The sequence below is a fragment of the Hyaena hyaena genome, unplaced genomic scaffold, assembly GCF_003009895.1.
Source record: "Hyaena hyaena isolate Hyena2069 unplaced genomic scaffold, ASM300989v1 scaffold_550, whole genome shotgun sequence".
Taxonomy (NCBI): domain Eukaryota; kingdom Metazoa; phylum Chordata; class Mammalia; order Carnivora; family Hyaenidae; genus Hyaena; species Hyaena hyaena.
In genome coordinates this window covers 1034769-1059184 of record NW_024081182.1, presented here as the reverse complement: position 1 = coordinate 1059184, position 24416 = coordinate 1034769, and the positions used below count along the sequence as shown (strand labels likewise).

General features: G+C 41.0%; 1 protein-coding gene across 2 annotated transcripts in view; it reads right to left on the bottom strand.

Moving 5' to 3' along the window:
* IQCK (IQ motif containing K) overlaps nt 1–24416 on the bottom strand; it is a 126255-nt gene that overhangs the window by 47348 nt on the left and 54491 nt on the right. For both annotated transcript variants that reach the window (XM_039255879.1, XM_039255880.1), the window contains exon 7: nt 24187–24271. In XM_039255879.1, coding sequence (XP_039111810.1) covers nt 24187–24271 — 85 coding nt within the window. The remainder of the gene's footprint in view (nt 1–24186; nt 24272–24416) is intronic.

The window sequence follows — 24416 nt, the reverse complement described above, 5'->3', positions numbered from 1 at the left end:
CCAATATGTATTTTTAAAAATGGGCATGGCGGGGCGCCTGGGTGGCTCAGTCAGTTAAGCGTCCGACTTTCGCTTAGGTCATGATCTCGCGGTTCGTGGGTTCGAGCCCCGCGTTGGGCTCTGTGCTGACTGCCAGCTCGGAGCCTGGAGCCTGTTTCAGTCTGTGACTCCCTCTCTCTCTGACCCTCCCCTGCTCACGCTGTCTCTCTCTCTCTCCTAGAAATAAATAAAACATAAAAAAAATTTTTTTAATAAAAAATAAAAAAATAAAAATGGGCATGGCTGTGTTCCAATAAACTTTATTTAGACAGTGGGGCAGAGTTGGTCCACAGGCTATAGTTTGTCAGCCCTTGCTCTTATCCTTGAGTGGGCATTAGAACCATAGCCTCAAGGGGTGCCTGGATGGCTCAGTCAGTTGAGCGTCCAATCATGTTCGGCTCAGGTCATGATGTTACAGCTCATGGGTTCGAGCCCTGCTTTGGGCTCTGTGCTGACAGCTCAGAGCCTGGAGCCTACTCTGGATTCTGTCTCCTTCTCTCTCTGCCCCTCACCTGCTTGTGCTCTGTCTCTGTCTCTCAAAAATAAACATTTAAAAAAAAAAAAAAGAATTGTAGCCTCAAGCTTCCCTTGGTGCCCCTTCCATCTTTCTGTATGTATTGCACACACATTATTCCTTTAAGACAATTCCCTAAACTTACCTGATGATATGGAGATCACTTAGGGTACTTGTTAAAAGTGGAATCTCATGGGGGCTCCTGGGTAGCTCAGTCAGTTAAGCATCTGACTTTGAATTCGACAGGTCATGATCTCACAGTTCATGAGTTTGAGCCCTGTGTCAGGGGCTTGGGACTCTCTCTCTTCCTCTCTTTTTGTGCCCCCGCTCTCTCTCTCTTGAAATAAATAAATAAACATCAAAAAAAAAAAAAAAAGAATCCCAGGCTCTTGCTTTGTAGGCTGATTCAGTGTGTGTGTCAGGTGGAACCAACATGTCAGTATGTTTACCAAGAACCCCAGGTGATTCTAAGGATCTGAAGAGTTTGAAACTCTGCTCTAATGGAAAAGTATGTGAAGAATGAACTTAATGAGACTGACTGCTTTAACACCTGCACTTTTGTCTCAGTTCTTACACAATGCCATGTTGATTATTCCAAATTCTTAAAATCAGAGTCAAGAAGGACTGCTCAGGCTATTAGTGTGTGGTCAGGAGACAGGATCTGTGTGACTCATGAACAGCAGCTGCTTTTTGGTGGGGTAGTCTTTTTAGAGCAATTCTATAAAAGCCTTCTCCCAGGAAGCCACACCTATTTTTTATACTAAAGTCCCTTGAATAATAACATCATATCACAGTACATACTTCGAAAAAGTGGAATTTCCCCCAACAGCTTAGTAATGTTGAGATAAAGTTCATCCAACTTTCCTTGGTACTTGTTGACCCAAATAATCAGGGAATGATTAAGTTACAAAAGCATTTAAGGGATTTGATGAACTTTCCAATGATTTATAAACTACAGCCAAGTGAATGATGTCAAAGACCATATTATTGCACATGCTTTGATCTTCTTCTTACCATTGATACCCGGAACTGACACTTATATAGTTATGGCTACCCAGATGTTTCTAATGTGCAGTCAGGGTTGAGAGCCACTGCTCAAAAGTGTGGATACTTCACCCCTCCATGAGTGGCTCTCGAAGAAGTGTCCCTAAACTAGCAGCTTCGACATCTCTTGAGAGCTGGTTTAAAATGTAAGTTCTCAGGCCCTGTTGCAATCTACCAACTCTGATACTCTGGAGTTGAGGCCCAGCAATCTGTGTGTTAGGCTTTCCAGATCATTCTGATGTAGACTACTGCATGAGAACTGTTGCATTGTGCCCCCAGCTCCCTGGATCTCTGCCCCTTGGAAAACTGCACCCACTCTTCTCATTAAGCAGGGGAATATATCCCCCCTCTTTTGAATCTAGGTGAGCCTCATGACTTGCTTTGACCAATAGAAGGTAACTGAAGGGCTGCTGTTCAAGTTTCAGAGTCTTGGCCTCCAGAAGGCTTGAAGCTTCCATTTCTAGAATGTTCCTTCCATAATGTAAGGAAATTGATCTGGTCCACTGGAGGATGACAGGCCATGTAGAGGAGAACTAAAGGGCCCCACACATGTGCATGGGGCCAGCTTGGACCTTCCCGTCCAGCCTATGAGGTCATCTAGGCCGAGAATACCATGGTGCTGCTGCAGAGGTCCATCATGGCTAAAGGGTGCATGCTGAAAGTGGTACAGATGAGGCTGGTGATGCTCATCTGGTGTACAGATGAGCCATGTGGGGACATCGCACACACAGTTGAAGGTCCTGAGTGCAGCATTCACCATTAAATGCACCAGCTGAATGCAGGATACATGAGTGCATAGAGGAGACATCAACAGAACTATCCAGTTAACCCACAGGACTGTGAAAAAGAACCAATCGCTGTGGTTTAAGTCACTAAGATTGAGCAGTAGAAGGGATTACATTACAGATGTACAATTTATCCCCGTTTTGCCTTGAAGGGAAATTGATTAACCCTTTAAGGAGAAAGGCTCTGGGGTGCCTGGGTGGCTTAATCGGTTAAACGTCCGACTTTCGCTCAGGTCATGATCTCGCGGTTCGTGGGTTCGAGCCCCGCGTCGGGCTCTGTGCTGCCTGCCAGCTCGGAGCCTGGATTCTGTTTTGGTCTGTGACTCCCTCTCTCTCTGACCCTCCCCTGCTCACGCTGTCTCTCTCTCTCTCTCTCCTAGAAATAAATAAAAATATTTAAAAAAATAAAAATAAAGAGAAAGGCTCTGGAAAAGCTGTGAATGTGGCCAATACTAACTGCTAGGCAGAGTACTGGGTATATCAGATTCACCTACTACATAAGGCTGGTTCATGGGCACCCTGTGCAGTCACATAGGCCACATGCTTAGAAGGGCCTCACATTGTTTTTACACCCTTGTTGTCACCATCTAGAAATTCTTAAAACTTTGAAACAGGGGGCCTGTATTTTTATTTTACAAGAGGCCCTGCAGATTATGAAATCAGTCCCACCAAAATGCAGTTCCCTCATTTATTCTTCACAATACCCCTGGAGTTTGGCTTATTTGCTCTCACCACGTATTTGGGATGCATTAATACTAAGCAAATAAAAAGGTGTGTGTGTGGGGGGGGTTGCAGACTGTCTGGCAAGTTGGCATAGCATTTTCTGGGCATATTAAGGAAAATCCACTTGCAGAAATAACCCAGAGTATATTTAAACAACCACAGGACCAGGCAGGGGGAAGGGGAAGAGCTTGGCCTGGGAAGCTAGGTCCCAAGCAGGCTAAACTCACTATTAATAGTGCTGTGGCCTATTTTGGCCTGCCCAATGTCCCTGAAAATTGCCCTGAGAACTGGGCCTGGGAAATGATGGTGGAAATCAGGTGCCTTCATTCTAGGGTATCGCTGGAATCATCCTGGGCACAGAGGTCTTTCTGATGAGCTCAAGGACATTTTGCAAAACAGGATTTTCTTTGACAGAGAATAAAAAAAATTAAAGCAGGGGCACCTGGGTGGCTCAGTCGGTTAAGCATCCGACTTCAGCTCAGGTCATGATCTCATGGTTCGTGGGTTCAAGCCCCGCATCGGGCTCTGTGCTGATGGCAAGGAACCTGGAACTTGCTTTAGATTCTGTGTCTCAGTCTTTCTCTACCCCTCCCTTACTTGTGTGCTCTCTCTCAAAAATAAATAAATAAACTGAAAAAAAATGCAAACTATCAGGAAATGATCAGGAATATTAAAGAAGAAAATGCATGGATTAGACCAAATCAATAAAGAACTAACAGTAAGGAACCCCTAACCATGTGCCAGGCACTATGCTAAGCACTTAACATACACCATTTCATATATACCCTCACATATAACCCTGTAAAGGCAGCACTATTATTATCCCCATTTTACAGGAAAGAAAACTGAGGCTTGGGAAAATGTGACCTTACTAATGGTCACAAGGTTGATAAGCCAGGATTCAAACCCACATCATGGCACTCCAGCTACCTAGGCTGTCCCCTACAGCTCTTCCTCTCAAACTTTTGCAGGCCAAGACTCACCTGGGAATCTTGTTAAGATACAGATTCTGATTCTAGAGGTCTGGGGTGGGGCCTAGATTCTGCATTGCCAACCACTTGTCATGTGAAGGTGATCCCACTGGTCCTCAGACCCCCATTTGAGTGTCAGGAATGTAGATATTACAATAGTTTTCCTACTTCTACTTCTATCCTCCTACAGTTTGCTCTCTCTACAGTGGCCTGTGTTATTGTGTTAGTTTCCCCTGCTGCATAGTAAGTGACCTCCCAAAATCTGGCAGCTCACAACAGCAATGAACACTTATCTCACACAGCTTCTGAGGCTCAGGAATCAAGGTGTGATTCAGCTGGGTGATTTGGGCTCAAGGTCTCTCATGAGGTTACAATTAGGGTGTTAGCTGGGCCTGTAGTCACCTGAAGGTTTGGCTGGGCTGGAGGAGTTGCTTCTAAGGTGGTTCACTCACGTAGCTATTGGGTGGGTATCTCTGTAGAGCTGCTCATGACATGGCAGACAGCTTCTCCTGGAGTAAATGATCCAAGAAGAGACAGACACAGAGACCAAGACTGCAATGTCGTTTATAACCTAATCTTGGAAGCGGCATGCCATTCTTTCTGCCATATTCTATTGGTTACACATATCAATGCTAGGATAGTTGTGAGAAGCAATGCCCCAGAAATGAGAATACCAGGAGGTGGGAGTCACTGTGGATGCTGGCCTGATGAAAACTAAGTGAGAGAATGCCTCTCTTCTCAGCTTCATTGATATTGGCCTTTGCCATGTGGCTTGCTTAGGCCACTGGAATGAGTGGGGAAGTGGCGCGTCCCAGACTAGCCATTAAGACTTGTGTATGTTTTCCCTCACCCCTTTGAGAGCTCTGGATCTCTGATATAAAAAGAACATGGCCTTGGCAGCCTTGATCTCAGAAGAATGACAGGCCCTGGACAAAACTACATAGAACCCAACAGCCTAGAGCCAAGCATAGCCTAACCCAATGTGGAACAGCTGAAATGTGGCTGGTAGGATATAAATGTATGTTGTGAGCCACTGAGTTTTGGGGTGGTTTGTTAAGCAGCATTATTGTGACAATAGCTAGCTGACATGCTTCTTGACATTATATCACATATTTATTTACATCTGTATAGTCTATGACAAGAATGTAAGCTCCTTGAGGGCAGGGACTTGGTCTTATTCCCTGCAGTACGTCCAGCATGTAGACCGATGCCTGCCTGTCCCATAACAGGTACTCAGTAAACACTAGTGAATGAGTATCAGTGAATGAATTGATCTAATTATAGAGCATGCTTGCTTAACCTTTATGCTATCAGACTGACTTTGAGTTAGCCTAGAAAATTGCCAAGTATTAGAAAAAGAATTGTCTTGAACAGGAGCTCTAGGCAGCATACCCTTTACAAAGAAAAAAGGACTCGTACCAAGTTGTCTGCCATTGTCTCTGTGCCAGATGCCATCCCTCTTCACCTGGGCCACCCAGGTCACCCTGGACTTCACCCTGGACTTCACCCAGAAGTGGGCCCTGAAATCACCCAGAAACCACAACCAGCTCCTGCCTGAGAACGGAAGTGCTGCTTTAAATGACACAGGCTCACCTGGTTGGGCGGCTGTCCCCAGAGGACAGCCAGAGAGATGGCTAATGACACACACAAAGAGAGGAAATCACCCTCCACCCCTGCCTCGAACAGCTGCACCAGGAGACACCCTCCTCTGGAAAGGAGGAAGAGGAAGTCAAGAATGCTGTAAAGCTGACCAACAATCCAGGGAAGGCAACACTCACGAGAAAGCAGAAGGAAAAAGGCTGGCCCTTAGGTCGCTAATTGTTGGACTGGTTGAGGAAATACAAATCGACACCACCTCCTACAGTTTTCCTCAGGTCCTGCCATCTCAGGGCTCACTTTGGGTTGGGAATATTTTGAATGCGAAATTGGCCAAATTCGTACCTGCCAACTACATTAATAGTGTGTTTTCCTTCAAATACAAATGCTCAGGGGGCACCTGGATGACTCAGTCGGTTGAGCATCCGGCTTTGGCTCAGGTCCTGATCTCACGCATTCATGAGTTCGAGTCCCACATTGGGCTCACTGCAGTAAGTGCAGAGCCCTCTTCAGATCTCTGTTCTTTTTTCTCTTTGCCCCACCTCTGCCGGCACTCTCTCTCTCTCTCTCTCAAAAATGACCATTAAAAAAACATAAATACAAATGCTCAGAGTAGATCTATGTGTGCTGATGGAAAGCAATCCTCAATGCTAAAAGAAAGGCAAGACTCAGGATGTAGAGTGCGTTCCCATATTTATAAGAATATATTTCTCATATTTATAAAAAACACAATAAATAAATGTTCATATGTACAAAAGAAAAACACTAAAAAGACACACACCAAACTGTTAATAGTGGTTTTGTCTGGGAAATAGGTTTGGAGTAGGAGAGGAATGGAGAGTTTCACATTTAACTTTAAAGTACTTGTTATGCGGGGGTGCCTGGGTGGCTCAGTTGGTTATGCATCTGACTTCAGCTCAAGTCATGATCTCACAGTTCATAAGTTCTAGCCTCACGGTCGGGCTCTGTGCTGATGCGCAGAGCCTGGAATCTGCTTCAGATTCTGTGTCTCCCTCTCTCTCTGCCCCTCCCCTACTCTGTCCCTCCCCCATTCGCACTCTGGCTCTCTCCTTCAAAAATAAATTAAAAATTTTTTTTAATTAAAAACAAAATAAAGTACTTGTTATGGACTGAATGTGTTCCCCTCAAATTCATATTGTGAAGTCCTAACCCCCAACATGATGAGATTGGTGATGGTAATTAGGATTAGAAGAAGTCATGGTAGGATCCTCATGATGGGATTAGTACTCTTATAAGAGGAGATCAGAGAGCTTGTTTTCTTTCTTTCTCTTTCTCTGCCATGAGTGGACACAGCAAGAAGGCAAAGAAGGCAGCCATCTGCAAGCCAGGAAAAGAGTTGTCACCAGACACTGAGCACATCAGCACCTTGATCTTGAGCCTCCCAGCCTCTAGAACTGTAAGAAATAAATGTCTGTTGCTTAAGCCACCGAATCTGTGGCGTATATAGTAGCCCAAGCTAAGACATTATTTCTATACAGGTTTTGTTTACCATGAATATCTGCCATTTTATAATAAAAATATCAATGAAAGACTTTTTTCATACAAAGGTGGCCATCCTTTTCCATCTCTAAACTGACATACTGCTCCTTGCAATACGTTCTGAGGTGGTCAGATGTGGTTGTAAAATGATCTCTTGTTTACTATGACATTTGCCAGTGACAAAGGGCCCTCCTCTCCCTCGGTCTGAGGTAAGGACTGTTATTGTATCCTTGGTCCCATGCCTCTGCTTGCCTTGTCCTTTTAGTTACATCAGTGTTTACTTTCTGCAAATTAGTGCTGACTTAACCCATCCGGCAGAAGATCGTGGTCTACAGCCATGCCCAGTTCTGCCCACATCACCACCACCTCGGGAAGGGTGTGTTTATCCCACTTCTCGTCTCCATCTGCTTGTTGGCGTTCCAGCTACTCTCATACCTCAGGCAATCTTCTAATAGCACAAATAAAATTGACAAAGATTGCTCTTTCCATTTGCTCTTGAAAACCTCTCTGATGTGTTTAGGAAACAGAACCTCAAATAGGGTACTTTTCAAATTGGGAAGGCACTGATAGAGAATTACATCCATATTGGTATCAGTCATTTCTGCAGCTAGAATTCGCAGGACACTTTCTCGTGTGTTGCCACTGGAAAACATTTTGATCCTTATGGTAACCTGGTGAGCTGCGCAGCTATTATTATTCTCAACTTAAAGAGAAAGAAATTGAGATTCTGAGGGTATTGATTTGTCCTGGATCATCCAACTGGTAGATAGCAAAGTGGATTCCAATTCATTAGTGGCTCTTAAACCTGGCTGTATGATACTGTCATCTCAGGGATCTTTTAAAAACTGCCAATCTCTTATTCTCACCCTGGCCAGTTGAACAAGAATATCAGGGGAATGAGGCCTTGGGTATTAGAATTTTAAAAGAAAATCTTTCCAAGGATGGCCTTGACATACAGATAGGCTTGAAACCATTGTAATCCATAAGTAATAATAGATAACCCAGTCTTTTGTTAAACCCACATGCTAGTTCATCGCCTCTAATAAAAAGGATTAAGAACTCCTTTTTATTGGGGTGCTATACTACTCAACAATAAAAAGGAAGAGACTACTGATACCCACAACCACATGGAAGAACTTCAAATGCATCAGGTCCAGTGCAGGAAGCTAGATGCAAAGGCTGGCTATATATTTTATGATTCCATTTATCTGACATTCTGGAAAACACAAAACCAGAGGGGCAGAAAACAGATCAGTGAGTGTCCGACACTGGTGGGGGTGGGAAGGGGTTACCTACAGAGGGGCAGCCTGAGGGAATTCTGGAAGATGATATAAATATTTCTATGCCCTGATTACTAGTAGTTATACTACATGCAGTTGTCAAGACTGAAAGACTATGCACAAAAAAAGGGTAAATTTTACTGTATGTAATATACATTTTGAGAGACTTAAAACACATGTATATACAAAATGAGATATTACTACACATCCACTAACATGGCTAAAATTAGGTGATCCTGAGTGGCTCAGTCAGTTAAGTGTCTGACTTCAGCTCAGGTCATGATCTCATGAGCCCCACGCTGGGGTCTATGCCGACAGCTGAGAGCCTGGAGCCTGATTCGGATTCTGTGTCTCCCTCTCTTTCTGCCCCTCCCCTGCTTACACTCTCTCTTTCAAATAATAAATAAACATTAAAACATTTTTTTAAATTAAAAAGACTGACCATACTAAGTACTAATAAGGACATGGAGCACTGTCCATATACTCTATTAAGAATGCAACGTGGTTTTATTTTGTTTTATTTTTTTAAAGAGAGAGATGGAGTTCTGAGGACAGTCAGACCTGTGCTGCTTAAACTCTGGCCCTGCCATTTATCACTGTGTGATGTTGGGCAAGTCACTTAGGGGTTTCTAGGCCTTGGTTGGTTGATCTACCCATGAGATAATAGTAGTACATAACTGCCTACTTTATAGAATCAGCATAAAGGAGATAATGCTCATAAAATAATAATATTAGATAACCAATATTAGATTTTGCTATTCTTTTTTAAAATTTATTTATTTATTTTGAAAGAGAGTGAGAGAGCACGTGTGCACGTACACACTCAAGCATGCAAGCTGGGAAGGGGCAGAGAGAGAGGGAGAGAGAGAATTCCAAGAAGGCTCCATGCTGTCAGTGCAGAGCCCAACGTGGGGCTCAATCCCACAAACCCTGAGATCATGGCCTGAGCTGAAAGCAAGAGTTGGATGTTCAACCAAAGGAGTCACCCAGGGACCCCTAGATTTTTGCTATTCTTAACATTATTATCATTCTTCTTGTTATTGATGCCTCTGAGCTCATCAAGAGGTAGATGACCTGTTCCTAAAGCATCCAGCACTCACTGTTCCTGGCAAGTTCAAGGTCCTTGTCAATACACATTTATCAAATGAAAGAGTGAACATATGGAGCCACACATCGATGGAAAGAGTAAGGCCTCTATTTGAGTGGAACTGGCAGAGGGGTTACCCACAACCATCCTTGAGGCACTCCACGTCAAACACTAGAGGTCTAATATCGGGATCCTCATCTAAAACCACGATCTCCAGAACACTGAGAGGTTCAGTTTTATTCCACTTATTCAGCTCGTATACATGGCTTCCATCTCCCTAACAGCTTATAAACATTCTCCATGTGTTAGAAAATGCTCACAACCAATTTCACTGGGGTGGTGGGGTGGGGTTCACAAATACTTCCAAGACAGTCCAAAGGAAAGGGCATTTGGGGATTTTCTGGTTGGGAAGGTAAGGCGATAGTGAAACTGAAAAATAGATTGAAAATATATTCATGGGCCAGCAAACACCCAGAAGATTCCATAAGAAGATAAATCTGTCCATGTGGAGTTCCCACTAGAGGAACCGTGGGCAAAGGTTGCTTATCAAATCACAAAGGTCATGACCAACCCCTCTGAGGCTATCAAGAGATGGTTGTGCACCATCAAGAGGAAAGTTGAGGGTAATTTGATGCAACACCCATTTTTAGTATTCCTTTTGCACAATACAATGTTTGATTTTTGCTAGTGAAGTCTGCCCACCTGTCAGAAGATATCAGTACTTGGAACAAAAATTCCAAATGAAGACAATCTTTTCTGTACAATACTCAGATGAATTAAACATACCCCATGAGCCTTCAGCTGATGCTCTCCTTTCAAGCCTGCTTGGGGGATCGTAATTTCCCCTAACACACTTCATTTCTTCACATTATGAGGCTTGGTACAGAGGTGGTTCACAAAGGCCAATGCTAGAAGGAATACACTTTTCTCACATGTTATCTCTTGGGGATTAATGAGTACAGATGTTGAGTTCAAGGATCCCGGTACAAAAGCACCTTCCCAGAAAAATCTGTGTGTCAGTGCCTGTGACAATCTAAGAGAAGGGTTTTTAAAATAAAACAAAACAGTTTGTTTTTATTTGTTTTCAAATGCCCTCATTAGAGAGATCATTTAAAGGATTCAGTTATTCACTAAAATATTTATTATGTACCTAGTATGTGCCAGACAGTGTTGTAAGGGCCGGGGATATGGGATGAACAAGTCAAGCAACCTCTACTCTTACGGAGCTCATGTTCTGGTCACAATGACAGGCAAGAGACAAACAAGTAAATATTCAATATGATGTCAGGTAATTGGTAAGTGACAAGCCGAAAACACAGCATAGTAAGAGGCTGGAGAGTGATGAGGAGGTGCCATTTTGCAAAGGGTGACCAGAAGAGACAGTCAAGGAGAACACTGAATAAAGCAAGAGAAGGTACCATGATTGAGAGTTGCCAAGGGCAAAGGCCTTGAGATGAGAGCATGCGGTGGTGTCCCTGATGAACTATATAAGGAGGCCACTAGCTGGTTTTTTAACAGATGCCCTGGAGTGCCTGACTGGCTCACTTAGTAGAGCGTGCAACTTTGATCTCAGGGTCATGAGCCCCATGTTGCGCGTACAGCTTACTTAAAGGAAAAAAAAAGATGCCCTACTGAAGAAGACGGAACCAGTAATAATAATAACAGGAAAAACAGCAGCTAATATTTATTGTGGATTTACTATGCGCCTGGCACTGTGTCAAGGCCGAAATGCAGACTAACCACCTGATTCAATCTTCATAGGTGGGAACTATTATTACTCCTATTGTATGAGCAGCAAATTATGGTTCAGAAGTTAAATAACCCATCCAAAGTTATCAATAACCTGACATACAGATTCAAACAGATCTGTCTGTTAGAGCCCGTATTATTAACAAGTGGCCATAAGGCATGCTTTACCCAGAATAAAACAAGTCTTTCCACTCACCCACAGCATTTAAGAATGAAAAAGTTAAGGCTAATGATGAGAACTTCAAGTGATCTTCTAAAAAAAAAAAAAAAATTGGGGGCAGGTCATGCCTACCAGCCCAGCCAGCTGCAGGAAGTGGATGAAACTTTCTCTTCCTCTAAGTGCAGAGCCTCAACTTGGAATTTCTACTGTCTGCAGAAAAATATGGGAGGAACTACAAAACTTTTTCTTTGTATTCTCTGAAGGACCTTTTCATAGTTGCTTGGTTTTTATCCTGGACTGTTCTCCTCATCCATTTTCTACCTAACATATACAGGTCATCTCTGAAGACAAAGGAGTGGTTTTCAGGGGGAAAAAATCAAGTTCAATCAAATCAAACATAGTTGAACACACCTCTCTTTCTTTTTCTTTCATTGTGCTAAAATACACATAACATAAAATTTACTACCTTTACCACTTCTTTCTTAAGTTTATTAATTTATTCTGAGAGAGACAGAGTGAGTGGGGGAGGGGCAGAGAGCAAGACTCCCAAGCAGGCTCCATGCTGCCAGCACAGAGCTCAATGTGGGGCTTGAACTCACAAAACTGTGAGATAATGACCTGAGCCGAAATCAAGAGTCAGACACTTAACCATTTGAGTCACCCAGGCGCCCCACCACCTTACCCATTTTTAAATGTACTATGCAGTAGTATTAAGTACATTACGTAACTGTTGTGCATCCATCACCAGCATCCATTCCAGGATTCTTCACATGTTCTAACTCTGAAAGTCTGTACCCACAGAATACTCCCATGTTTGCCCTCTCCCCAGCCTCTGGCAACCATGGTTATACTTTCTGTCTTTATGATTCTTACTATTCAGAGTTCCTCCTATAATGTGGAATCATACAGAATTTGTCTTCTTGTGACTGGCTTATTTCACTTAGCCTTAGGTCTTTAAGATTCATCCATGTTGTAGGATATTACAGATTTCTTTCCTTTTTAAGGCTGAACAATATCCCATTGCATATATATATATATATATATATATATATATATATACACACACCACATTTTGCTTATCCATTTGTCTGCTGATGGACACTTGAGTTGCTTCCACGATTTACATATTGTGAATAATGCTATGAACATGGGTGTACAAATATATATTCGAGACCTCACTTTCAATTCTTTTGGAACACACACCACTTTTTACTTAGAATCTCCAGAATGCTCTGAAGAGGGAAATGCCAATATTTCTCCCCTGCCTTTTAAACTGTCAGCTGACCCAATGGGTTTTTCTCTAGTGAAGTCTAACACATGTGCTGTGAATGGCTTTCTTTGTTCGTGAAATCAAATCGTTCTCCAAATGACTCGTGGTCTGTTATTTCTTGTTAATTAAGACTGTAACAGGAGAGCTACAGGCAAAATAATTAAACTTCCTTGCAACCTAAAATATTGAGCCTAGTTCTCTTCTACACATAGACACAAGTGTGTGCACGCGTGCACACACACACACACACACACACAGACACATGCACACACAGAGCCCTAAAGAGGCTCAGGAATAATAGTTTAATGATGCCAAATCTGAAAAGAGGAAATGGGATCGTGGTTAAATGTATATTTTCAAGTCTTTATTTAAATAATGTTTTTAGGGGCAGTTGGGTGGCTCAGTTGGTTAAGTTACTGCCTCTTGGTTTCAGCTCAGGTCATTATTCATGGTTCATGAGTTCAAGCCCCACCCTTAATTGGGAATCTCTCTCTCTCTCCCCCTCCTCCACTCTCTCTTTCTCAAAATAAGCATTTAAAAAAGAATTTATATTTATTTGTATCTACAAAATCAATAGGTAATTTGAAAAATCAAAAAAAGTAGAGGGCAACAACGTCACCTCCACCCCACCTCTGAACAACTACAATATTTTTTATATATTTGTTTTTTGTGCATTATCTACATGCACATGTTTTAACATAATTATAAACAATCTATATGTAAGGCATTTTATTCTTTCTTCACTTAATATACTATGGCAATCTCCACCTTGTCATCATGCTCTGTTTATTATTTTTAGTGTCAGCATAATATTCCATTGAGTAAATGTCCAGTCTTTATTTTATAACTACTACATTATTGAGTATTAACTATTTTACATTTTGTTTAATCTAAAAGATGCCACACACTTTCAGGAAGAAAATTCTGATTCTAGATCATAACTCTGATTCTGGTAGAACTTCACTTACTCAGCCTCTAGCTATCAGAATAGGCCAAGAGATATCTAGCTGTAACAAGTGGCTACTCAGGCATCACTTCTCAAGCTTCTTGAAGCCTCAGAGGTCTGCTGTATTGCTTGCAAATGGTGTTCCTTAGACAGAGGTGTGCAGTGGACAGCCCACACAACTGGTCACAATGGCTTTACCTGTTCATACCCTGTTGCACAGTCCATGCAACTTCAAATTCCCTAGACATACTTTATGGTCCTGATCTTTTACTCTTCCTCTCTCCACTCTCCCAACTAGATCTTCAGGAGGACATACTTGTCTATATTGCTGGTGCATGTAAACAGATCTAGAAGTTAGTCTCTAGCCTCTCTAGGGTATAATATAGAAATAATTGGCAAAACTCTGAAAAAAGATACTTACTTTTTGAGCTGTCAATTCTACTTCTAGCAATTAATCTTATAGAGAAAATCAGATAAGGGTGAAAAAACATGAACAAGGATGTTTTTTATAATATGTGTTACATAGTAGAGAAAACTAGAATGTCCAGCTATGGTTAAATAAGTTATATATTACAGAGCCACTATAATTTGTGAAACAGACCTTTATGTACTGACAAAGAAGGGTATTCCCAATATAAGCATTAAGGGGAAAAGGCAGGCAGAAAACAGTGCTTATCATCACAATTTCGATTTATAAATTCCCTAATGAATAGGAAAAATTCTAATGAATACATTATAGAATTTTTAAAAACTTATATGTATTATCCTTTTTTCCACAATGGAGATGTATTACTTAAGCAATAAAAATAATATATGTGTCTAAGAAAAATTTGCTCCTTGGGGTATGCTTCCCCTTCTCAGCTATGGGCAAGCCGATACAGGCCACAGTCTTTCCCTGGGACAAAGTGGCATGATTTCTCTGCACGAGTGAACCCAGATTTCTATTTTGTGCCAATATTCTCTTTCATGTGCAAGTAATCAAGAGCCTAAAACTTTTTTGGGGCGTCTGGATGGCTCAGTTGGTTAAGCGTCCGACTTTGGCTCAGGTCATGATCTCACAGTTTGTGGGTTTGAGCCCCGTGTCGGGCTCTGTACTGACAGCTAGCTCAGAGGCTGGAGCCTGCTTCAGATTCTGTATCTCCCTCTTTCTCTGACCCTCCCCTGCTCACGTAGTGTCTCTCTCTCTCAGAAATAAATAAAACATTAAAAATATTTTTTAAAAAAGAGTCTAAAACTTTTTATCTTGAAAATTATCATTGTCAGGACTCCGATTGTGACAGAAACCCATCGGGAAGAGATTCACTAGTACAGCTGAATCTGGGTGCTCCACGCCCTTAAAGGCTCACCTCCCTCCTGGCCCTCAGCTCTCTTGCCTCTGCAGTCACTTCTCCATCAGCATCTTCATGCAGTGGCAAGATGTTTACGGACAGCCAGGCCTCCCAGCGACCTCCACGCGAAGCAAGCCACTGCACTGTGTGAACAACTCCTGTGAGACTCCCAGAATGGAGTTTCACTAGGTGTGAGTGGCCTTATTTAGGTCCCTTGTCCATCATGAACTACTCCCTGTAGCCAGAGGGATACAATATTCTAGTGGCCAAGCTGACACAGACCCACCTATACGGTGAGGGGGAGGGGACTGTCCAATTCTAAACCTGTACTCTTCGTTTATAGCAAGCTATTTCTCCTTGGGGGCATCCCATCCACTTCAAGTCATTGCACAAGAGACAAAGGTATAAATGCAGAAATTCTCATTGTTTTTGGAGGTGGAGATCAGGATCACTAATCTTCCTCCCCCCACGCCCCCCCTCCCCCCCACGAAGCCACAACAGGGCTGCTGGAGCAACCTTGCTCTATATTGTTCATCAAATGAACAAAAACAGTAATGATTGATGGCCTTTGTGACTGCCAGTTGTCACAGAGCCTAGAGGGGAAGTTGATCCTGGGAAGAGGGAAGATTGTGTGCCTCCTGGAGTCTAGGCTGAGTTAGACAGAATAAAACAAATGGGCAGAAGGTATAAAACACCCAAAGCTTCTTTAGACAGAACCAATATTCAATGGATTTATCTGGTCTCTGTCTCCTAAATCATTAAGGAAATTTCAATCCTTATGGCCCATGATAACCTCATTTGAACTTCACGGGAGAGCAGAGTCTTCTCTATTGTTACCTATTCTATCCAGTATTTCATAAGCAAAAGCACCATTGATGTGGTAGTGCAGCTTATGACCAATCACACTTCAGAAAGGAGAGTGTCCAGAGTACCTGATTTCATTCACAATATCCAAAAGGATTAAAAAACACACACACACATTTAGTTTTGCATGTTGAAACGATCTGGCTTTCTAACCATTAATCTAGTGTTTTGAAAGAAGGAATAAGAACATGTCTCCTTTAATACTACATGGCAATGAGAAACAATGAAATCTGGCCATGTGTAGCAACATGGATGGACCTTGAGGGCGTTATGCTGAGCGAAATAAGTCAGGCAGAGAAGGACAGATACCATATGTTTGCACGTATAGGAGGATTAGGAGGAACTTGACGGAGGAACAAGGGGGAGAAGAAGGGCGGAAATGGTGGGGGAAAGGGAGAGAGGCAAACCATGAGAGACTCTTGAATGCTGACAAAAACTGAGGACTGATGGATGTGGGGGGGGAGGGGGGGATTTGCATAGAGGAGGACACTTATGGGGATGAGCACTGAGTGTTATGTGGAAACTAATTTGACAATAAACTATTTAAAAAAAAAAAAAGAACATGTCTCCTTTTACAGATGTGGTTAATATCTAGTAATAACTACCAGGAATCTAATTATAAGGCTCACTATAAAGTCACACCTACCAAGAACGGCTCACTACACATAGCTTTTCATACCATGTGACATTTCTTTTAATGTGGTTGGTTAAAATCTATTTTTATGAGATGTCCAGCTAGTTTTATGATAATAAGTGAGGATGCCAGATTTCTGGATTTTAAAACTTCCTGACTAGAATATTCTTCAGTCTTAAAAAGGAAGGAAGTTCTGGGGTGTGTGGGTGGCTCAGTCAGTTAGTTAAGCATCGACGATCAGGTCGATGAACTCTCAGTTTGTGAGTTCAAGCCCCGCATCCTGCTCTGTGCTGACAGCTTGGAGCCTGGAGCCTGCTTTGGATTTTGTGTCTCCCTCTCTCTCTGCCCCTCTCTCTCTTGTGCTCTGTCTCTGTCTCTCAAAAATAAATAAACATTAAAAAAAAGTTTTTTTAATATAATAAAAAATAAAAGGAATGAAGTTCTGACACATGCTACAATATAGATGAATATTAAGGACATATGCAAAGTGAAATAAGCCAGTCATGACAAAGACTTATATGAGTTATCTAGGTAGGCAAATCGTAGAGACAGAAAGTAGGAGGGTGGTTGTCAGGGGCTGGGGGAGGGAATAGGGAGGAGTTATTTTTTAGTGGGTACAGAGTTTCTGTTTAAAATGATGAAAAAAGTTCTGGAGATGGATGGTGGTAATGGCTGCACAACAATGTGACTGTGCTTAATGACACTGAATTCTACAACTAAAAATGGTTAAGATGGTAAATTTCTTTTTTATAGTTTTTAAAATTTTATTTATTTGTTTTTAGAGAGAGAGCAAGAATGAATGGGAGATGGGGCAGTGAGTGAGTGAGAGAGAGAGAGAGAGAGAGAGAGAGAATCTTAAGCGGGTTCCATGCTCAGTGTGGGGTCTGATGCAGGGCTCGATCTCATGACCCTGTGATCATGACATGAGGCAAAATCAAGAGTATGGATGCTTAACCAACTCATCCACCTAGGCACTCCAAAATGGTTAATTTCATGTTTGTATATTTTATCATACAAAAAATTTTGTGGGAAACTATGTTTTTCCTTCATGGTGTTTAAGAAAGTACAAGTAGGGACGTCTGGGTGGCTTAGTCAGTTAAGCGTCCGACTTTCGCTTAGGTCATGATCTCGCGGTTCGTGGATTCGAGCCCCGCATCGGGCTCTGTGCTGACTGCCAGCTCAGAGCATGGAGACTGTTTCAGTCTGTGACTCCCTCTCTCTCTGACCCTCCCCTGCTCACGCTGTCTCTCTCTCTCTCTCCTAGAAATAAATAAAACATTAAAAAAAAAAAAAAAAAGAAAGTACAAGTAAAGGTTTTCATTAATTGCAAAACCTTCAATGTAAGTGCAGTGAAACTACATGGGAGTGTGTAAGGAAAGAGAGTTTGTATGATTCCCAGCTATGAGGGAACACTTCACAAGTTCCTGAAAATCCCTTTTTCTGACATATGACGCTTCACCGCTATTCACAAAACCAAGCCAAAAATCAAGAACTTGTGTCAGAAGAACGCATGGTTAAAAAGGAATAAGATGCCGTGGTTTGTATTTTTTCCCATAATATTGAGTCATGTTTTTTCTTAAGTTTATTTATTTATTTTCAGAGAGAGAGAGCACGTGAGTGGGAAGGGGCCAGAAAGAGAGGGAGAGAGGGAATCCCAAGCAGGCTCTGCACTGTCAGCATGGAGCTAGATATGTGGCTCAAACCCATGAACCATGAGACCATGACTTCAGTTGAAACCAAGAGTTGGATGCTTAATGGACTGAGCTACCCAGGCACCCCTCATTTGTTTGCTTATATAGAATTCACATAACATAAAATTCTCCCTTTTATTTATTTTTATTTTTATTTTTTTAATGTTTTATTTATTTCTAGGAGAGAGAGACAGTTTGAGCAGGGGAGGGTCAGAGAGAGTGGGAGTCACAGACTGAAACAGGCTCCAGGCTCTGAGCTGGCAGTCAGCACAGAGCCCGACGCGGGGCTCGAACCCACAAACCGCGAGATCATGACCCAAGCGAAAGTCGGAAAGTCGGACGCTTAACCGACTAAGCCACCCAGGCGCCCCTAAAATTCTCCCTTTTAAAGTTTACAATTCAATGCTTTTTATTCACGAAGTTGTACAACCATCCCCACTATCCCAGTGCTTCTCTTTCTCTAGTCCCTGACGACCACTAATCTGGATTCTGTGTAGGGATTTCTCTATTCTGGATATTTTAAATATTTTTTTATTTTATTTCTAGGATAGAGAGAGACAGCGTGAACAGGGAGGGTCAGAGAGAGAGGGAGACACAGACTCTGAAACAGGCTCCAGGCTCTGAGCTGACAGTCAGCACAGAGCCCGACGCGGGGCTCGAACCCACGAACCGCGAGATCATGACCTAAGCGAAAGTCGGACGCTTAACCGACTAAGCCACCCAGGCGCCCCTCTATTCTGGATATTTTAATTAAAAGGACTATGTGGCCTTTTGTGTCTGGCTCCTTTTACTTAGCATAAAACTTTCAGGGTTCACCCATTTTGCAGCAGGTAACAGTACTTCACTCCTTTTTATGGTTGAATAACAAACACTCCATTACATGGATGTACCACATTCATCATCCATTCTTCAGTTGGTGGACTTTTGGATCACTTTCCACATTTCGGCTATTGTGAATAAGGCTTCTGTGAACATTCATGTACAAGTGTTTGTCTGGACAGATGCTTTCAATTATCTTAAATATTTACCTACGAGTAGGGCTGCTGAGTCAGTGGTGGCTCAATGTTTAGATTTTTAGGAACTGCCAAACTCCTTTCCAAAGTGGATGCACCATTTTCCATTCTCATCTGTACTGTATGAATCCTTCTAAGGTCTCTATGTTCTCACCAACATTTGTTACTGTCTTTTGGATCCTAGCCATGCTGCTGGGTGTGAAGTGGCATCTCACTGTGGTTTTGCTTTGCATTTCTTACTTCTTTTCATGTGTTTACATATATTCTTTGAAGCAGTGTGTATTTGAATCCTTTGCCAATTTTGTAATTGGGTTGTCAGGTTGTGAGAATTCTTCATATATTCAGAATATTGGGCCCTTATCTGATATAAGATTTGCAAATATTTTCTCCAGTACTGTGAATTATCTTTTCTATTCACTTGATAGTGTTCTCAGGAGCCAAAAGGTTTTCATTTTGATGAAGTCCAATGTACTTTTCTTCTCTTGTTGCTCATGCTTTTTGTTACGTATTTAATCCAAAGTCATGAAAATTTACACCTATGTTTTGTTTTCAGAGTTTTACTGTTTTTGCATTTTCATTTAGGTCTGATTAATTTTTGTATATTGCATGAGGTGGGAGTCTAACTTGATTCTTTTGCATGTGGATATTCAGGCGTTCCAGCACTATTTATTGAAAAGACTATTCTTTCCCCAGTGAATGGTCTTGGCACTCCTGTTAAAAATCAATTGACCATAAATTTAAGGGTTTATTTCTTGACTCTCAATTCTATTCCATTGTTCTATGCCTGTCCTTATGCCACTAGCATTTGATTACTGTAGCTTTATAGTAAGTTGTCCAATAGGGAAGTGTGAGTCCTCCAACTTTGTCCATTTTCAAGACTGTTTTGGCTATTTGGAGTCTCTTACATTTTCATATGAATTTTAGGATCTGCTTGTTAATGTGTGTTAAAGGAAAAAGTCAGTTGGGATTTTGATAGAGATTGCATTAAACCTGTAGATCAATTTGTACTGCCATCTTTACAACATCAGGTCTTCCAATCAATGGACACAGGCTGTCTTTCCTTTCCATTCAGTCTTTTTAAATCTCTCAGTGCTGTTTTGTAGTTTCCAGTGTATAAGTCTTCCATTGCTTTTGTTAAATTTATTCCTAAGTAATTTATTCTTTTTGATACCATTACAAATGGGATTGTTCTGTTAATTTCATTTTCAGACTGGTCATTGCTAAGTATGCATAAATAACACTTGATTTTTGTATATTGATGTGGTTTCCTGCAACCTTGCTGGACTTGTTTATCAGTTCAATTTTGTGCGTGTGAATTACTTAGGAATTTCTGTATGGAAGGTCATGTCTATATAGAGAATAGAAGCAGTTTTACTTCCTTCCTTCCAATCTGATGCCTTTTATTTCTTTTCTCACCTAATTTCCTTGGCTAAAACCTCTAGTGCTATGTTGAACTAAAATAGAAAGGATATCTTTGTCTTGTTCCCAATCTTAGGGGGAAAACATCCAGTCCTCTCACCCTAAATATGTTAGCTGTGGAGTTTTGCGACCACCCTTTATGAGGTTGAAGAGACTCCTTTCTATTCATAGTTTATTGAGTGTTTTATCATAATGTAATATAACCATGTTTATTAATTATGAAATAATGGTTAATTTGTTAATCATAAATAACAAAATCATTGGATTTTTGTATTCTTTCTGTATCCATTGACATAACACGTTTAAATTGAAATTAATGAAAATCATACTATAGTCTGTTTATAGAAACTATTCAGTGTATATAAGGCTACAGTCTCTGTAATTCTTTCCCAGCCACTCCAAGTTACCCACTATTGTCAGATTGCTCTGTTTCCTTTCAGATATTTTCCTATCCTGTGTGTGTGTGTGTGTGTGTGTGTGTGTGTGTGTAGCTGTCAAAAATATGCAGTACGTTTAAAAAGTTTTTTAATGTTTATTTATTTTTGAGAGAGACAGATCACAAGTGGGGGAAGGGCAGAGAGAGAGGGAGACAAAAAATCTAAAGTAGGCTCTGAGCTGTCAGCACAGAGTCCTCCACGGGGCTTGAACTGCCAAACCTGGAGATCATGACCTGAGCCGAAGTCAGATGCTTAACTGACTGAGCCACCCCAAACACCCCTTAAAAATATACAGTATGTTTTAATAAAAATGGTATTTTACACATATCTACACACACACACACACACACACACACACACACACACACTTTCCTCTTCTTGGGATACCACCTTGGTCCCAGCTAACAATCCAGTGTCCCATCTTTCTTTTAAGGCTGAGACCAAGTCCTTTGTTTTTTGTGGAAGCTTCCAAGGTCATCCCATATATTAGACCTCTTTTCCTTTTGGCAACACCATAGGATCTTCCCCCCTCACTTGGTAAACTTTGGTGATATTTTTAGCACAGAAGATGTTTAGATTTGAAAAACCTGAACTCACACACAGTATACACTTACCCCTAAACATCTTTTGTACCATGAGGAACATTTCTAGTTCTGGTGAGATGATGGTACTATAACCACAGTTACATTTTGGGCCACTCTGACATCTTATATGGCTGTGTTTGTTGGTGTGATAAGCAGAATTCAGCTGTCTTAAGGACTACAGACAGTCTGCAACTTACGATGATTACACTTTACAATGTTGTGAAAGCCATATGCCTTCAGTAGAAACTGTACTTCGAATTCTGAATTTTGGTCATTTCCTGGATGAGTGATATGCTATACAATACTCATGATCCTGGGCAGTGGCAGCGAACCACAGCTCCCGGTCAGTCACGTGATCACCAGGGTCAATAACCAATACCCTGAGGACATTTCTGCACCTGTAAAACTATTCTGTTTTTCACTTTCAGTACAGTATTCAGTAAGTTACATGATACATTAAACACTTTATTGTAAAATAGGTTTCGTGGGGGATGATTTTGCTCAAATGTTGGCTAGTCTAAGTGTTCTGAGTACATTTATAGGCTAGGCTAAGCTAAGCTATGATGTCCAGTGGGTTAAGTATATTAAATGCATTTTCAGCTTACACTAGCTTTAGCAGGATGTAACCTCATGATAAGGAGAGAAAGATCTCTGTTTTTCATGCTGTGTGTATAACACAGGCCCCCTGTATGTGAAAGTCTTATTGCATTGGAGAATCAGGGACAGAACATCCCCTTTTACTGATTTATTGATTACATTCAAGGCTTCTGAGTATGATTTGAAGAAAGGACTTTGTTTTAAAGAAACAAAATCTGAAAATCACTGTTTTATTGCATTTTGCTCTTACTGTTTCATTAAAAGGATCAGAAAATAGAAAAGTAAAACTGCTAATTGTAGCATATCAAGTACAAGTCTCACAAATGAAATACACTGATGACAAAGGTGGAACTCAAAAAGCATGTGGAAGCCAGGAATCTTTCACTTTGGTTGGACATCACTGGACTTAAACTAAACTGCCAATGTTCAATTACAGAAGGACAAAGACCATATTTATAAAATATATACGAAATGCTGAAATTACATAGTCAAAAATTATATCTAAATCGTGACATATCACAGAGGTTTTATAACTGGTTTTTAACTCTTTGGGAACAAACTGCTCTTTATAATGTGCAAGTCTATTATTTAATCTTCACACTTGACTTTGACCCATGTGTTCACTGGATAATATTGCCTGAAACAGTAAGCTGCTTATAATAAAGGACAGTCTCATTTAACACTTAACAAATATTTTGCTTATTGATTTATTAGTTGTATCTCATTAGAATTAATCTAATTTCTTCATGGACAACTATCTGCCAGCATGTTCACCTCAGGCTACTTCTACAGCAGCTGTGAGGAGAGTGTCAACAAGGAGATGTTTGGCCTCCATGTAAATCTACTGAGACTCTTCCCTGTGGTGATGTTTACCAACTCTGAAATTAAATCTAAACTCATTCCATTGATGTTTAACACACAGACTTGGGTAGAGACATGCTTTTACCTAGAATGGGGGCTTCATGTTTACTGGATGCTTCTTAACATTGATGCTTGGCCAAAAAATTGGAGAGGATGTATACTTTTTAGCACAAGATACACATGCCACTCTCATATGTATATTTGGTAAGAATTTTTCAAAGTATATCCTTCCGGAAGGGCCACATGACAATATGGATCAGGAGCTTTAGAAAGGAACTCACCTTTTGACCTAGAAATTCTACTTCTAGAATTTGTCCTATATAAACAACCAGACAATTGTGCAAAGATGGCTGCACAAAGATGTGTATTACGGCATTTATTATAATAATGATAAACTGGGAATAACCAATAGGAAAATGGCTAGAAAAGACAAGTTTCAAAAGAAAAGGTTATTTCTAGCATATGATAAGTGTCTATATGTTATTTTGTCTTCTAAGATTTTTCAAATTTTACATTTTTCATTTATTTATTTAAAAAATTTAAGTCCCTTTAGTTAACATACAGTGTTATATTAGTTTCAGTTGTACAATATACACCTGACTCATACATGACTCATTGGTCACCAAGGTAAGTGTACTCTTAATCCCCTTCACCTGTTTCACCCATCTGTTAAGATTTTTAAGGTTTGGAAAGTTTTACACCAAAATGTCAACAGTGATTATTTTGGGGTAACAGTTTCAGTGACTCAAACATTTTTATTTGCTCCAAGTGAATTATCTGAATTTTCTATTTTTTTCTAAAACAAACACATATTACTCTCTGTATGTAAATAATATTATTTTTTAGGTAATACAGGCTAGTCAGCCCAACATTAAAAGGCTATAGGGTACCTTTAATGATAATTGCAAAATAAGCTTTGGTAAAAATACTAAATCATTTTTTGAGATGTATTTTACAGAGAATCCTATTTCTGAGGTTTGGATGTTAGCTATAATACCCTCTGTTTCAAATTCATCTAACAGTTTTCCCATGGGCACTCAGCATCACAAAAATTCCCCACCAGGCCAAATGCCATAATTGCACATGACTCTTACCAGATAGGCTCTCCAGAAGGATTGAATGATCAGCGCTGCCTCCTCTTCTGTCAGCAGGAGGGAGAGTGGGATTGCTGACCGTGGGCTGAAAAGCAATAAAATGGTCATATGCCCCTGAGAATCCATCTTTCAGCCTTGGCTAGGCCTTTGACAACATAATGGCCTCTCTGATTAAGTGCCTCATCCATTTCCATTCTTAGAAAGCAACAATACCACTTTTGCTAGAAAAG